This window comes from Mchenga conophoros, linkage group LG11 (assembly GCF_057382185.1).
Source record: "Mchenga conophoros isolate Kocher_MC1m ecotype Shallow Benthic linkage group LG11, M_conophoros_male_GT1.1, whole genome shotgun sequence".
NCBI classification, from domain to species: Eukaryota; Metazoa; Chordata; class Actinopteri; order Cichliformes; family Cichlidae; genus Mchenga; species Mchenga conophoros.
In genome coordinates this window covers 24713051-24729593 of record NC_140536.1, presented here as the reverse complement: position 1 = coordinate 24729593, position 16543 = coordinate 24713051, and the positions used below count along the sequence as shown (strand labels likewise).

At 44.6% G+C, this 16543-nt stretch overlaps 2 protein-coding genes across 2 annotated transcripts; both read right to left on the bottom strand.

Annotated features, from left to right (window-relative positions):
• Positions 1-2090: 2090 nt before the first annotated feature.
• LOC146564170 (uncharacterized) lies at positions 2091-3374 on the bottom strand. The gene is made up of 2 exons (XM_085290360.1): positions 3121-3374; positions 2091-3009 (listed from the first exon to the last, which is right to left on the bottom strand). The coding sequence occupies exons 1-2, from the start codon at positions 3290-3292 to the stop codon at positions 2327-2329; spliced, it is 855 nt and encodes a 284-aa protein (XP_085146486.1). The 5' UTR covers positions 3293-3374; the 3' UTR covers positions 2091-2326.
• A 7373-nt stretch (positions 3375-10747) lies between these two features.
• Positions 10748-15593, bottom strand: LOC146564169 (triosephosphate isomerase B). The gene is made up of 7 exons (XM_085291741.1): positions 15381-15593; positions 13549-13672; positions 12217-12301; positions 11970-12102; positions 11745-11830; positions 11578-11665; positions 10748-11500 (listed from the first exon to the last, which is right to left on the bottom strand). The coding sequence occupies exons 1-7, from the start codon at positions 15487-15489 to the stop codon at positions 11382-11384; spliced, it is 744 nt and encodes a 247-aa protein (XP_085147867.1). The 5' UTR covers positions 15490-15593; the 3' UTR covers positions 10748-11381.
• Between the last annotated feature and the right edge of the window lie 950 nt (positions 15594-16543).

Sequence of the window (16543 nt, the reverse complement as noted above, 5' to 3'; positions counted from 1 at the left end):
TGTTCTTCCCTTTATAGGGGTTTTCTGAATAGCTCTTGTCTGACCCCTCACTCAGAAGCAGTTTTGCTTGGGAGACCCTTCCAGCGGTAAATTGGCCCTCACAATATATCTCCTGGCATTACACAGGCGCACAGACCCCTTCATCATGACAAGGTGGAGGGATATCTGGAGCCTAGTTATCCATCTGACTAGGATGCCTACTGGGTGCCTCCCAGGTGAGGTTTTTCAGGCCTTTCCTACTGGGAGAGGACCTTGGGGAAAAACCAGAATACATCAGAGAGATTAGATCCTTCAGCAGGCTTGGGAAGCCTTGTTGTCTCCTTGGAAGAATTGAGTTGGCTGCCCCCACTATTCAGACCCAGACCTAAGAAAGTGGCTATGGATGGATGGATGGATGATAGGACGACAATAATTTGGTATAACTTTGAGTACTTGAATGTCCAAATGTGCCTTTAAACCAAAGCGATAAAGTCAACGTGAGCCATAATCTCTTTTTAAAACCTGGTAGGAGCTCAGAGTTGTATAACTTTGAGCATGAGGTGCAAAATACAGTCAAGATCTACAAACTTTTAGTCAGCAGGAGAAAACATATCATTTTACAGTCAGAGGCATATCTGCCAAGTCTGCCCATGAGTTTGGAGATTACTACACACACCATCAGCCAGGACAGTGTGCTACCAACCCACCTCCCAGCAGCCAAGTTTTAATTAGTTCATACCACTTCTCATTTTAGTCTCTCACCAGGAGCCAAGTACACGAAGTACAAATGACACAAAGTTGTCCTCCAGACAGAAGGAGGGTGTAAATGTACAAGTCACAGTACTGTCATGACTTACTGGGCTGTCTTCAGCTTAACTAGCATCACATGTATGACAGGAAACAGGCCTAATTCAGTTATTTGTGAGGCATAAATCAAGCCTCCATGAAGAATAAATAATGTGACCTTAATACTGCTTTCAGTAGAATTTAATCTGATTCTTTTTAGCAGATTGTTTCATATATGCAGTCAGGTGAAGAGTAAAGTGTGTTATTAATGTTTCCATGGGAATTTAGAGGGTATGCAAAAGCCAGGTGCTGCTCATCAAAAGCAGTTTTAGACCAGTTTGCTAGTCTGGAGTATTCAGTTGTGTGTTAAGACAATGCCGCAGTCGTCCCAGGACTAGACACTTCAAATTCACCCCAAGTTACGCCGTGCAATATTCAGAGAAACTACAACTATGTTGATGTTACAGTGAACGATGGCTAACACGTCTGGAGTAGCAAGATTTACTGCTGTGGAAACACTGAATCCCAAAGTGATGATGGAGATGAGTGGGATTAACTTGTTTTTGCATCAAAATGATTCAAACATATAAATGAAATACATTAAATCACGTAAAATATCTGTTATTGATGATAAACACAAAGAGAAACATTAAAGAAACCATAAACATCCCTGTTTAAACCATAATGGGCTCATAGATAATCCCTCTTGGTCCCTAAAATAACTCAGTGAATACATGAATTCAATAATGTATAATTATGGCTCATTCTTTACAACAAATACTTTTGGTATTTGTAGTTTAAAAATCAGAAGTTTCCTCAGCACTGCTTCTTGTGCATGCATTTATGGTGCAGAGGCCTATATTATGTGGTGACTAGACTACCTTCATATTTTTAATATGCGAGTTCACCAGCTCACAGAAAATAAATCCACATGGAGTATATTGGACAGGAGGCGATATGAACCCTGCCAAATACTTAAGATTGATGGGAAACTATGAAGGAAAAGCTCCACCTAGTGGAGTGAAGTGTAACTTTTTTCCTTCTGCTTTTTATATTCCTGCAGCAAAAAGACTCACACATCCCATTCAGCTAAAAGGAAGAATATGTCAGGATTTTTCCCATATAGAAAACAGGTTTTGGGCATTTCCCCTTTAGGAGTTTCAGAAGAACTGTGGTAAAAATATTTTAAGCATTTTAAAGTAAAAATTATTTTAGTTAAGGTAACACACATGTGGACTAATTGTCCCCCAAAGTCCTGTTTTGAGCCAGACCTTCACGTGAACTGACCGTGGAAAGCAGAGAACACAAGACATAAAAACAAAACAGGTTTTTAATCAATATTTTATTCTGAAAGGATCGATCTAAGGTTATAAGCAGTTTATAAAAGTTTATTTTCACATCATCTACTGCTGCTACAGTTTATGCACACAAGGCATAATGAAATCCATGCACATTTGCCAACATAATCCACAACTAACATTTCACACTTTACATTCCCTGTTCGAGCTCATCGTGTGTTTTTCTTTAGAGGTAAATACTACGTGATTATAATTTTACACATTCATGGATCCTGAACCACATTCTCCCTCTTGTGCACACTTCTAACGTGTCTGCCGAGAGACTCCATCCATTTGAAGGATTTGCCACAGCAGTTACACACAAAGCGTTTCCCCTCGGTGTGGATCGTCTGGTGTCTGTTCAGAGCGCTCGTCGTGATGAAGGTCTTGCTGCATATTTCACACCTGTACGGCCTCTCTCCCGTGTGAGTCCTGATGTGAGCTGCCAGGTGGGAGCAGTTACTGAAGCGTTTTTCACAGACGGAGCAGCTGTAGGGTTTGTCTTTGCCCTCCTCGTTGCCGTGGAGGTGGTGGTGATGGTGGTAATGGTGGAAATGTAAGGCTTGGTCCTGCAGACTGGCTTTCAGACTGGAAGGAGAGGAGATGAAGTCTTTGATGTCTGACTCGAGGGCTTCGAGCTGGTCAGCATCGTGACCCATCCAGAAGTCCCTGTGGCTCTTCTGCTGCTCCTCCTTTTTGACCTCTGAAGTCTCTGGATGCTCCTCATCCATCTGCCCCAGGCTGCTGCCTCCATCCTCCTCCTCTTCCTCGCACTGCTCAGGCTCGGCCTCAGGCTCAGAAGCATCCACTGCAGGGTCTGACTGAAGAGGAGGAGGAGGAGAAGGACGGTGGCGGTGATAGGTTTGCTGCAGCAGCTGGGCTGCAAGACATTTGTCTGATGGAGGCTCTGAGCAAAAGACAAAAGACGCCGGAGTTATTCATTTTTAACTCAATATACAGACATTATAAGGAAAAGCTGCACGGGTTTGGCTATAAAGCGGGTTTAATTCAAACCTACCTGCCTTGAGAAGCTTCAGCTCCAATCTGAGACGGCTGATTTCCAGATCTTTTGAACGACAGAGCTCCTCTTTGTATTCGGCTATTGTCTTTTCAACCGCTCCAAATATCTCCTCCGCGGCCACCATCAGCCTCTCGCTCAGAAAAGCTTTCAGTGAATGCATCCTGGACATTTAGACGGGAGGCTGCCAGCTCTCGGTGGCTCCTGAACACGTATTTGTGCGGGTCCGTGAACGTCACGCTTGGATTGTAAACACGGACATGAAACTAGTGAGGTGAGAAATGTGCAACACGAGAAAACAGCGCCACCTTCTGGCGTGGAGGACAAGAATAAACGTTACGCCTTGATGATAAAATAAAAAAACATTCTTTACTATGATTTCTGTTCTATTTAAATATTATAAACAGTGCTGTTAAAAAGAATTTTCCTCTTTTTTGAATATTTGTGACACTTACATTTTTTAATATCAATGCTAATAAAAAATATGTCCTTCTTCAGAACACCAGTGTGCTTGAACTTCAGCACAGAAAAGAAAGCCTGATATTCTGGTAGAGAGCAGAATTCACGGTTCCCTCAATTACAGCAAATCATCCAGGTCCCGAAGCAGCAAAGCAGCCCCACTAAAACCATCATGTTTGAGTGTCGGTGTGATGTTCTTTTTATGAAATGCTGTTTTAATTTTATGTCAGATGTAACAGGACTCAAACCCTCTACAAAGCTCAGCTTTTGTCTCATCAGTCCACAGAACAGTTTCCCAAAAGTCTTGGAGATCATCAAGATGTTTTTTTGGCAAATGTGTGATCTTTTTGGTTAGCGCTCTCCCATGTGCGCCATTTTTGCCCAGCCTCTTTCTTGTTGTTAAATCATGAACTCTGATCCTCTGACTGAGGCAAGTGAAGCCTGCAGTTCTTTAGATGTTCTGGGTTCTTTTGTGACCTCCTGGATGAGTCATTGATGTACTCTTGGAGTAATTTTGATAGATTGATCACTCCTGGGAAGCTTCACTGCTGTTCCAGGTTTTCTTAATTTGTAGATAAGTCTTATAAAAGGTTTTATAACCCTTTAGAGACTGACAGATATCAGTGAGTTTGTTTCTCAGCTGTTATATCAGGGTATGCCGTGTAGCTTTTTAGATTTATGTATTTTTAGCCTACTTCATTTTTTCAGACAAGTTCTATTTAAAATATTGTATATGATCCTGTATGGGGTTTTTTCTTGGCTGTTTATTCTTGTCTGCTGACAAAACACACACACACTCTCACATACATTCACTTCATCATCCCAGCTTCAAAGCCCTTCCTGTTCAGGCCTGGCCCCGATATTGCTCACAGCAGGATATCAGCTGTAAGCCTGTTCAGTTGATTTCTCCTGTTCATTCCAGCAACTTTTTCAACTCAGTTTTTGAAGTTTTCAGTTAGGAAATAACAATCATTGCCTCCATATAAGGACCCATATGTCAACAAACCCCTGAACTCATTGCCCCAACTCTGGGAAAAGCTTGTGAGGGAAGAAGTGTAAAGAGCTTGGGTACATACATGTCAACAAAACAGCAACCACAACAAAGAGAGGAGGCAGGAGGGAAAGGAGTCCCAGGATTAAAGGAGAAATTGTGGAAATTATAGTTATTATAAGGGCAGCATGGTGGCACAGTGGTTAGCACTGTTGCCTCACAGCAAGAATGTCCTGACTTCAATTGCACCATCAGGCCAGGGTCTTTCTGTGTGTTGTGCCCGTGTCTGTGTAGGTTCTCTGCAGGTACTCCAGCTTCCTCCCACAGTCCAAAGACATGCAGTTAGTGGGGTTTGGTTAACTGGATACACTAAATTGCCCATAGGTGTGAATAGTCTATGTGTTAGCCCTGCGACAGACTAGTGGCCTGTCCAGGGTGTACCCTGCCTCTCGCCCTAAGAAATCATCAATAAAAATCAGTGGCCTGGTTCCACTGGCAGCCATTCCTTTCGGTATGCTTGATGACCTATTTCTTTGCTTTATCCATACTTTTTTCTTCACATCGTTCTGCCAAAAGCTGGTTTCATCTATGCATTTTTCAGGCTTGTGCAGGCTCTTTTAAAGTCAAATCTGACCTTCTTGTTCTTGAGTGTAACAAGTGTTTTTCACCTTCTTGTAAACCTTTTGCATTTCCTTTCATGAGGGCATCTCTTGATTGTTGACAATCACACATCTACTTTGTCCAACCACTGGTAGGACCTGGATGTCAGCCACTTCCTCTATCTGCCGGTGGTACATACCGTGCAGGAGCTTACTTATCCTTCCATGATGGTTCCTCCTATTTTTTGGGTTTCTGCTGCCTGAGGCATTCACTGAGCACATGGTCAGTTGGGGCTGTCTTCCTGATGTATTCATGGATGTTTTTTGTCTCATCCTGGACTGTGGTACTGACACTCCCCCAGCCGCCTTCCTTCTGCTTAGCATACAGCCTCAGAATGCTAGACTTGGGGTGAAACTCTCCATGCATGGTAAGGTGGTCTTCCTGGTCTCGATGTCAGTGGCTTCCATCTCCTCCTTTGGCCAACTTATTATCCCAGCAGGGTACCTGATCATGGGGAGGGCGTAGGTTTTGATAGCCCAGAACTTGTTCTTACTGAATAGGATAAGGGACCTATGATTGTGTTGAAAGCAATCACATGTTGATTGTACACCACCCTTTTATAATCAGAGACAGAAGTACTTTGTATGTATATATATATAAAAAAAAAACACCCAGCACGCCCCTGCGGGCGGTTTATCCTTCAAGCTCGGGTCCTCTACCAGAGGCCTGGGAGCTTGAGGGTCCTGCGCAGTATCTTAGCTGTTCCCAGGACTGCGCTCTTCTGGACAGAAATCTCCGATGTTATTCCCGGGATCTGCTGGAGCCACTCGCCTAGCTTGGGAGTCACCGCACCTAGTGCTCCGATTACCACGGGGACCACCGTTACCTTCACCCTCCACATCCTCTCGAGCTCTTCTCTGAGCCCTTGGTATTTCTCCAGCTTCTCGTGTTCCTTCTTCCTGATATTGCTGTCATTCGGAACCGCTACATCGATCACTACGGCCGTCTTCTTCTGTTTGTCTACCACCACTATGTCCGGTTGGTTAGCCACCACCATTTTGTCCGTCTGTATCTGGAAGTCCCACAGGATCTTAGCTCGGTCATTCTCCACCACCCTTGGGGGCATCTCCCATTTTGACCTCGGGACTTCCAGGTTATACTCCGCACAGATGTTCCTGTACACTATGCCGGCCACTTGGTTATGGCGTTCCATGTATGCCTTGCCTGCTAGCATCTTGCACCCTGCTGTTATGTGCTGGATTGTCTCTGGGGCATCTTTACACAGCCTGCACCTGGGGTCTTGCCTGGTGTGATAGACCCCAGCCTCTATGGATCTTGTGCTCAGAGCTTGTTCTTGTGCTGCCATGATTAGTGCCTCTGTGCTGTCTTTCAGTCCAGCTTTGTCCAGCCACTGGTAGGATTTCTGGATATCAGCCACCTCCTCTATCTGCCGGTGGTACATACCGTGCAGGGGCCTGTCCTTCCATGATGGTTCCTCGTCTCCCTCCTCTTTCTTGGGTTTCTGCTGCCTGAGGTATTCACTGAGCACTCGGTCAGTTGGGGCCATCTTCCCAATGTATTCTTGGATGTTCGTTGTCTCATCCTGGACTGTGGTGCTGACACTCACCAGTCCCCGGCCCCCTTCCTTCCGCTTAGCGTACAGCCTCAGGGTGCTGGACTTGGGGTGAAACCCTCCATGCATGGTAAGGAGCTTTCTTGTCTTTATGTCAGTGGCTTCTATCTCCTCCTTTGGCCAGCCTATTACCCCAGCAGGGTACCTGATCACGGGCAGGGCGTACGTGTTGATGGCCCAGATCTTGTTCTTACCATTCAGCTGACTCCTCAGGACTTGCCTGACCCTCTGCAGGTACTTGGTGGTTGCAGCTTTTCTAGTGGCCTCTTCATGGTTCCCATTTGCCTGCGGGATCCCCAAGTACTTGTAACTGTCCTCTATGTCTGCAATGTTGCCTTCTGGTAGTTCAATCCCCTCAGTTCTGACTACCTTCTATTAGATTATTCTGTTATTATATGTTACCTTATATATGTAATCAAAGTAGTTGAATTAGAATACTGCTGTAGATCACATTATACCCTTTAATATAGAGTGTGTGAGCTGTATGTAGTTTAGTTCTCATTATACTTTTGAGTTAACAGAACATATTCACATATTAGTTCATTAGATAAATGTGCATCACTCTGTATCCTTGATCTGCTGGGAATGTGTTACACTGTTTTCTTGACATGCTTAATTGTTGAATCATGAAGAGAAGGTTGTAAGCAGGAGACTCTGTGTCTAAAGACAGGGGAGATAGATAGACCACATTCCACACCCCCACCTTACAGAAAGCAGAGAAACAACTGCCGAGGTCATAACTTAGGCGCTGTAACAGAGAAAAAATGTGATGTTTTGGCTTTTACGACTAGCTGGGGGCCACTAGAGACTATAAAAAGCTGAGCAACCCGTCACCATTTTGAGACATGTGCCTGACCCTCTGGTAGCATCTCTCCCGTCCGGACGTTGTAATGCTCTTACTGTTGAATTGTATGGAAATAAATGATTGTTGATTGAGCATTTATACACCGAGTATTGTCCTTCCTTCAGCCCAAAGATTCAAAGAATTGGGAGATTTCCTCCTTTGGCCAGCCTATTACCCCAGCAGGGTACCTGATCACGGGCAGGGCGTACGTGTTGATGGCCCAGATCTTGTTCTTACCATTCAGCTGACTCCTCAGGACTTGCCTGACCCTCTGCAGGTACTTGGTGGTTGCAGCTTTTCTAGTGGCCTCTTCATGGTTCCCATTCGCCTGCGGGATCCCCAAGTACTTGTAACTGTCCTCTATGTCTGCAATGTTGCCTTCTGGTAGTTCAATCCCCTCAGTTCTGACTACCTTCCCTCTCTTTGTTACCATCCGACTACACTTCTCCAGTCCGAACGACATTCCAATGTCATTGCTGTATAGCCTGGTAGTGTGGATCAGTGAATCGATGTCTCGTTCACTCTTGGCATACAGCTTGATGTCATCCATGTACAGGAGGTGGCTGACAACTGCTCCGTTCCGTAGTCGGTATCCGTAGCCAGTCTTGTTAATGATCTCACTGAGGGGGTTCAGGCCTATGCAGAACAGCAGTGGGGACAGAGCATCTCCTTGGTAGATCCCGCACTTGATGGTGACTTGTGCTATGGGCTTGGAGTTGGCCTCTAGTGTTGTACACCACATCCCCATTGAGTTCCTGATGAAGGCTCTTAGGGTCCCATTGATCTTGTACAATTCTAGGCATTCCAGTATCCAGCTGTGGGGCATTGAGTCATAGGCCTTCTTGTAATCAATCCAGGCAGTGCACAGGTTGGTCAGTCTGGTCTTGCAGTCTCGGCTGACTGTTCTGTCTACCAGTAGCTGGTGTTATGCGCCTCTGGTATTCTTGCCAATTCCTTTCTGTGTCCCGCTCATGTATTGACCCATGTGCCTGTTCATCTTAGCCGATATGATGCCTGACAGGAGCTTCCATGTAGTACTGAGGCAGGTTATTGGTCGGTAGTTGGAGGGGACCGGTCCCTTCTTGGGGTCCTTGGGGATCAGGACCGTCCGGCCTTCGTTAACTAGCAGCTGGTTCATTTGTGCTGCCAGACGCTCGTGGAGTGCAGTCAGCTTCTTTAGCCAGTAGGCGTGAACCATGTCGGGCCCTGGTGCTGTCCAACTCTTCATACTGGAGACCCTTTCTTGGATATCTGCCACTGTGATGGTTACTGGACCCTGTTCAGGGAGGTCGCTGTGGTCTGCCCTCAGATCCACTAGCCACTGAGCATTGCCGTTATGGGTTGCATCCTTCTCCCATATGCTCTTCCAGTATTGCTCCGTCTCCAGCCTTGGTGGTGCTGTTCTCTTATTGTTCCCTTGCCACTGAGAGTACACCTTTGCTGGTTCTGTGGAGAACAGCTGGTTTATTCTCCTGCCTTCTATCTCTCTGGTGTACCTCCTCAAGCGGCTGGCCAAGGCTGTGAGTCTTTGCTTGGCAGTTTCCAAGGCCTCAGGTATGGACAATACCTGAGGCCTTGGAAACTGGAGGAGGTACACCAGAGAGATAGAAGGCAGGAGATCCCGTATTTCTTAGGCACCTTATTTGTCGCACCTTTCTGCAACTCCGTTAGTTGGCTAACCTCCCTCTGTGCTACTTTGATCTTGCCCTCTAGCCTCCTTCTCCATGGAGGGTACTGCCCCTTGTGGCTGTTCAACTTGTAGCCAAGCATCTCACTGATCACTGCTGCCGTATTGTAGATCAGCTTGTTAGTGTCGGTAATCGTGGTTGTAGGTATTGCCCGTAGTGCTGCATTAACATCATCTAGCAGACCTTCTGAGGGTACTTCACGTAATCTTGGTAACCGGCTACGCGGGATCCAGGTTTCAAGCTTGGCCATGATCCTATTTTTCAGGTCAGTTCCTCTCGCACTCAACGATCCTTCTCCTATCGCACTCTCCTATCGCTATGTACCCAATCTCGGGTGGGGGTGATGATATCTCCCCCCTGACCTGGCGTCCTGACTCCTCCTTGCCGTAGCATTTGTGTTGTACCTCGTCAATCTCTAGCTGTGAGAGCAGTCCCTTCTTTCGAATGTTGGAACACTGAGCTACTAATTGTTTCGGGTATTGAAGAATCCATAGGTCCCTCATCCTATTCATGTAGCCCCTTCCGCCGGGGTTACTTGCGTAGTAGCATTCCAACAACGCCCTGTTTTCGTCTCTTGCCCACCGATGCCTTCTTGTTCCAGTAGCCCACTTTTCGTCAGGGTGCCCTGGTTCCTCAACACCTGACGCGGACCTTGTTGATCCGGGCAACGTCCGAGCCGGCATGCCTTCATATTTATCTGTCTCGCTCATGTCTGCGGTAGGCTTGCTTAGCATAGGGGGTCTAGCCTACAGATACAGACGCCCCAGGCAGGAATCGAACTTGCGATCCTCTGTTCCAAAGGCGTGTAGTCTAACCACTACGCTATATAGATATATATATATAGATATATATATATATATATATATATATATAATGTTCAGAAATTTATAGACCTAACTGACCATTTACAACAGGACTTCTGTATGTCTCAGGGGAGATCTGCCCAGGCCACATATGTATCGAGTCTTGCACAGAGTATAAGTGTTGAGTATTTTAGAGTAGCATAAAAACTGGGACCAAAAATGACCTCATGAAGGCCTCCTGAGAGCGATTAGTGGTTTTATTGAAGCCTTCTTACAGTAAACAAGTTGTCATGACTGAAGTGGTCCATGTGCTTTTGCTTTTATTAATTGTAAACAGTCTAAAAACAATAATTTCTCTACACAAACTTGTAACTGGCTTTAATTTCCCCGATTCATAAACCTTTCACTGCCATGTCTGTTTTAGCTCAGCGCTGGGATTAAAAAAAAATAGCACTGCACTTCTTCTCTGCATGGCATTGTGCTAACAGGACCTCACTCCTGTAACATGATACTCCCTCTCCATTTTGAGAATACCACTGGGATTACCACTGTGTATATGGACACACAGCAGCCTCAAGTGCATGTGATGAAAGAGACGAGGCACTGGAAGAGTCTCTAAACCATTTATTATGTTTCCTTACAGCTTTCCTACCCTTATTCCCATCAGCTGTGACACACAATGTGATGAACATAACTGACACTTTACTTTTGGCAGGACAACCAATGAGAGAATGGATCACGCACAACTAGAGGGAGGTAAAAGCCACAGAAAAAAAAAACAACAAAAACAAAAAAAAACCCCCAATCATAATTACACAAGAGACGCCAGTAAAAAGACAGAGTTGATCGACATGAGCTGTCACACAGTTTTACACAGAAAAAAAGTTCATGAACTTTTACTTAAAGTGTGGACTGCCCGTCCACCTCAAGGTGTAATCGTCAGCCTTTACAGCTTGAGCACTGAGTTGCTTCTAGTTTGCACAGACTGTTCTCAGTGGACTTGACTGTTATCAGTGCAGTACAGTGTGTGTCAGCCTGTCCCTTTTCTTTGTGACAGAATACAACCCCCCCGCCCCCCCAAAAAGAGGAAAATGAGGGAATGACATCATCACAAATGCTTTGAATGAAAAAAAAAAAAAAAAAAAAAAAAAGGGGAAAAGGACTAAGTGCTGAGAACGAGGGATGAAGAACTGGACCGTCTGGAGTTGGACTCTAATCCAGTCGCATTGCAACTGCCCGCATTTTATGCCTTAGCGTTGATGATGTCGATGAACTCTGGCTTCAGGGCGGCTCCGCCTACGAGGAAACCATCAACATCCTTCTGGGAGGCAAGTTCTTTGCAGGTAGCACCGGTGACAGAACCTGAGGAGAAGAAATGACGCTTGAGAAGAGATCGATGTGGGACTCAAAGGAAAACAGCTACCCAGCACAGCACTGACCTCCGTAGATGATCCTCACAGAGTTGGCAACGGCCTCAGAGACGTTGGTCTTCAGCCACTGCCTCAGTTTCTCATGAACTTCCTGTGCCTGAGATATTACACAGGTGACATTGTGTTGCAGGCTGTAAGCACAGCAAGTTAAATATTCAGTGATTTCTAATATTTACCTGCTGTGGGGAGGCGGTTTTCCCAGTGCCAATGGCCCACACAGGCTCGTAGGCGAGCACGACCTTGCTCCAGTCCTTTACATTGTCTGTGAAAGAGACGTGTGATAAGATTTATATTTCACAAGAGTTCGGATATCCACCACACTCTTGCTTGCACAAGCATGTACAAGAATGTCTGTTACAACATTTGAACTCAGGTTGGCATAAAACCTGTGAGCTGCTTACCTGCGATGACCTTGGTCTGAGCAAAGACGACCTTCTCAGTGATGCCTCCCTCCCTCTCATCCAGCTTCTCGCCGATGCAGGCGATCACGCCAAGGCCGTTCTCCAGAGCATGAGCAGTCTTCTGACCAATCAGCTAACAACAAAGGAGACAATGATGAATATTTAACGTTTTTTAAAAATCTAAATGACTGCCATTAAAAATAAATAATAATAATAATAATAAAAAAAAAAAATCTATCCATGTTACCTCATCATTCTCTCCAAAGACGTGGCGCCTCTCGGAGTGTCCCAAGATCACCCAGTTCACACCGCAGTCCTTGATCATCGCAGGGCTGGAAGACGAGATTATCACACAGTGAACATAAATCAGAATTCCACAAATTCCATTGTAATGAACGTTTTCTCCCTCCCTGCCTGAGTGTGACACAGTTTGTATATACAAGAGATGGAAACAGCCACCTTGATGTCACATTCAGAAGACTCAACTTTAGCATTTTTGGCTGTAGCCATCTTGGACTTTGTGGTTCTGAAATCAGGGAGAGGCCACACGCTCCTATTGTAGTCACTTGTCAATTTCAAAGTAGGCCCGTCCTAAACTGCACCCTGTTTCATCATCCAATTCCATGTCAATGTGGCTATAATTTACAAAAGTGAGATAAGACTTAAAATTAGTGAACAAGACCAATAATTCATTAGGAAAATGTTTGAGGTCCCAAAGGAAGCATCACTTTCTCAGACTTCAGGAAGAGTCGCCCTCTGCTGCCCATTAGAAAAACTGCAATCTGTCTTGTTTGGCTTTACCAGTCTAGGCCCCACCCACTCCTTGTAAAGAAACATTGTGATTGGTAAAACTGCACTTATTCAACCAAAGTATAACCATCAAGTGCTTTTAGTCGGCATTTTGACTGTATAAGTATATACACATATATATGTATACACTCATACACATAAGCAGTTTATTTTTATATGTTTTGTTTATTTCTGACGTCATGTTTGGAACTACAGGAGCACACCGTTACAACAGTGTCTGTGCCTGGTGTCCTAGTGCTGAGAGGCTTGTGTCATCAGGCAGGACTCTTTGCTCTTAGATATTTCTCTCGTAGGTCTCTCATAAAGAGAAGCCCCCATGTACTTGTTAAATATAAAACAACTGATAGGGGCAGGATGTAAAGTTAGTTTTGATGAATGGACAAATATTAGACTTAATGAAAATATTGTCTGACAGCAACCCTGTAGGAAGTGTGGATAAGAAACTTTGATGTTAATTTGTAGGAGGTAACTCTCAGAACATTATTCTAGATTGATTTGATTGTCCTCACCTTGACACGTGCTCTACTGTTAAATGAATCAACCCAGTTAAGAGTGAAAAAGAGGTGGGGGGGGTCACTTTGGCAACACTCTGGGATTCCCCTAAAATCACCCCTGGATTAATTTATTTATATAGCAACAAAGCACAGCAACAGTTGGCTTAAAGTGCTTTAAATTTTAAGGTAGGGACACTAGAACTCCTTGTAAGATTCCTAACTGTATTTTGAGAGTGTGAAATCAGGAATTAGGAAAAATAACCTGAATTAAATACCTGATCTCCCCAGTGAAGGCACCCTTGGGAACTTTGTAGCAGTTCTGAGCGGCCACACCGAACTTGGAGTCCAGTTTGGACCTGACAAAGTCCAAGTAGATCGATGGAGCGCCGCACACCACCTCTGTTAAAGGAGGAAAAAGAAAAACACTTAGGTTACAGTTAGTTAATCCAGTTACTCTTAAAACCCAATATTAGAATATTTATGACCACCTGACATCCATCAAGCAGAGTTTGAAACCTCCTTGTGGTACCTCAGAGAGGCAGTGGCTATTAATGGGCCTTTTGTGATGAGGAAAAGGCACAGAAAAAAGCAACAGTGGTAATTAGATTATCAAAGCATCCTCAGTGATTAGTTTGACGTGTTTTTATATATGCGCGTCTACAGTTCAGCTAATCTGAGCCATGCCAAACACAAGAACACATTTTTTTCCACACAGCACTACTGCAACTAAGAGGCTGAACTGAATCCATCTTTAAAAATCAATAATCTGAGAGCTTAATGGGCCAGTGAGCAAAATTCAAAGTGAATGACTGGGAACTAAAAAAATAAATAAAATAAAAACCACAGGAAGCACTGGTTCAATATGAGGTACAGTCTGCAGCAGTCAAGAAGAGTACAGTAAAGTTAAGACACTGACATTCACATTGTAACTATATCTTTGGGGTTATGGAGTCTATATTAAACACTGCCCGTTATTATTAGTTTGGCAAAGGTCAGTCAGGTCTCCCTGCAGTAAAGGTCTGAGTTCAGCCTCCAAAAGGTCACCAGCCATGGCTGCATTCAGCAGAGGTCAGAGACAACCCATGCACCCCAGTTCAAAGGGTCAAACAGAAGATCCAGAGTTTATCCAATATCCAACAGGTCGGTCTGAGGATGAAACAGGTGAACTCTGACTTTAGAGGCAAAAGCACGGGGAAAAAAAACTCGTCTTCATTTTCACTTCAGCTCTAAAAATGGGGTGGATTCATTAAAGGGAGCAAGGTCCAAGGATAGTCTGAGCAGACTTCAGTCCTGAGCACTCAGGCCTGTGAGTGCACACAGCATTGCAGTTGCATAACAAACACACAGGAGGAGATAAACGGGCCTGTGACAGCAGACACAGGCTGTCTTCAGAGTGTCATACACTTAAATAAGGGAAATATAAGCAGAGCTCAGTGTCTTAATGAAACAGCAGCTGCTGCCTCTGTCTGGTTCATCTGCAGGAAGCAGACAGCAACAGGGCAATGTCTTCTGCTGCATTCAGGGCAAGTTGGGAAAAAACTGACTACACACTCACACGAGTGAAGAGCTGAAATAAAATGAGTACATCCGTTTTTTTACTTGTTTTTGACTTTTGCGCTGTTTAAAGCTTAAGCTGCTGAATAACTCGGCTCAATATGCTGACGAAAGAGCAACCCCATTAACGACCAGCCTGACTTGAATGCACCCCGCACATCCACAGCAGAGGCAGATCTGCTCTGATGGTCTACGTGCCGCTGCAAACGCACACCCACCACGACATGAATGGAAAAAGCCATCCGAGCTTCCCTCGCCTGAGCTCCGGCACGTCTGCCAGCCGCTGGTCACGATTTAGCTCGGTTTAAAACGACCTCACGCTAATCCCGACTTTATTAAACACGGCCTGAAACAGACAGAACCTCCGGCGCCAACGCTGTCATTGATTTTTTTTATATTTTGAATGAAACTGACATTTTGACCGCGGAGGATCATTCAGCTGTGATACGAATACACAGAGATAGGCTTAAAATAACTGAAAATATGGAGACAAGTGGCCAAAAATACTGAACCCCATTCAAGAAGGGTGATGGTGTCAGAAGAAGCCACATACCGACATTTGAGTCCACCTTGCCTCCGTTCATGGTCTGGATGAGCTCCCCGAGGCTTTTCTTGTCGCCGTTCATCTTCCAGTTTCCACCAACGAAGAATTTTCTGGTCATGTTTGCGATTTTGGGGGGACGTTAGCCAAAGAGTGAAACGGTACTGAAAGTCCACTGGGGGGTCCTTCTAGTCTGGGGTAAGAGAGCGGACGTTAATGAGCAGCTCGGGGTATTTATTAGCGTGAAGGTCTAACCCCTCCTCCCCCTCAGCGCCATTGGTTCACGCTGGTACGCCCGTAAAACGCGTTTCTGCCTCATTTTGAGGAAGAGGAAGAGGAGAATGTCATGCTGCGTTCAAGTGCCGTGCGGGAAAAGTAGCTTTTCCCTGGATGAACCCGTTAGTGAGGACAACAGATATGAAGTGAAGCAATCGACAGCCTTGTGTTATTTTCACTCCTTCTAATTAAAGAAAAGATGTTATTTTTTCTTATTTATTTTTTCATGTTTTTCTGAGTTAGTTTCCAGAGTGTGTTCGTTTTTATTCCTTAAATAGTTTTAATGTTAGCTCTTCTTATGTATTTAGGGCTGTGCAGGAATATCGGGAAACGATGCACCTTACCAATATGTAACACAACTACAGCTAACAAAAATATAAATAAACAGTTGCAAAAAAACATGTAGGGATTTTCTGTTTATCTACTCGTTTAAAATACTCGTTAACAACAGAGGAAGTTCATGGATGTAGTGAATGAGGACATGCACAAGGTTAGTGTGATGTAGGGTGGGTGGTCGAAATACGGTGAGATGAATGCAGATGGTACGCTTTAGCGACATCTAAAGGGAGCATCCGAAAGAGGCAGTTATTACATTTAAGTAGTCTTGTTTCGATCAAATTTCAGCATTGATATGAATAGTATTAGCCTTTATTTCACCTGAATCCTCTAAATGATCAGACCTACGGTACCTTATTTTTTCCAATCATAAGTATCTCGCTTCTGTTACTCAGTCATGACGGTCAACCATTTGATTGGCTGTGACGACACCAATCCCGCCCACCCACTCATTGACGGCTTGTTCAAAAAACGTTGTGATTGGTGAACACTCGGGCCAGTTTTAAAGTATTTGCATATCCGGCATGCACTGCGCTAAAAATGCCCTTTTTATACTTTTAAAG

Coding starts and splice junctions, on each gene's coding strand:
- LOC146564170 (XM_085290360.1), bottom strand. CDS start 3,292: ATGTCCAGGATGCATTCACTGAAAGCTTTTCTGAGCGAGAGGCTGATG. Junction 3,010..3,120: donor GCTGAAGCTTCTCAAGGCAG/GTAGGTTTGAAT, acceptor TCTTTTGCTCAG/AGCCTCCATCAGACAAATGT.
- LOC146564169 (XM_085291741.1), bottom strand. CDS start 15,489: ATGACCAGAAAATTCTTCGTTGGTGGAAACTGGAAGATGAACGGCGAC. Junction 13,673..15,380: donor CAAGGTGGACTCAAATGTCG/GTATGTGGCTTC, acceptor CTCCTTTAACAG/AGGTGGTGTGCGGCGCTCCA. Junction 11,831..11,969: donor TCAGACCAAGGTCATCGCAG/GTAAGCAGCTCA, acceptor TCTCTTTCACAG/ACAATGTAAAGGACTGGAGC.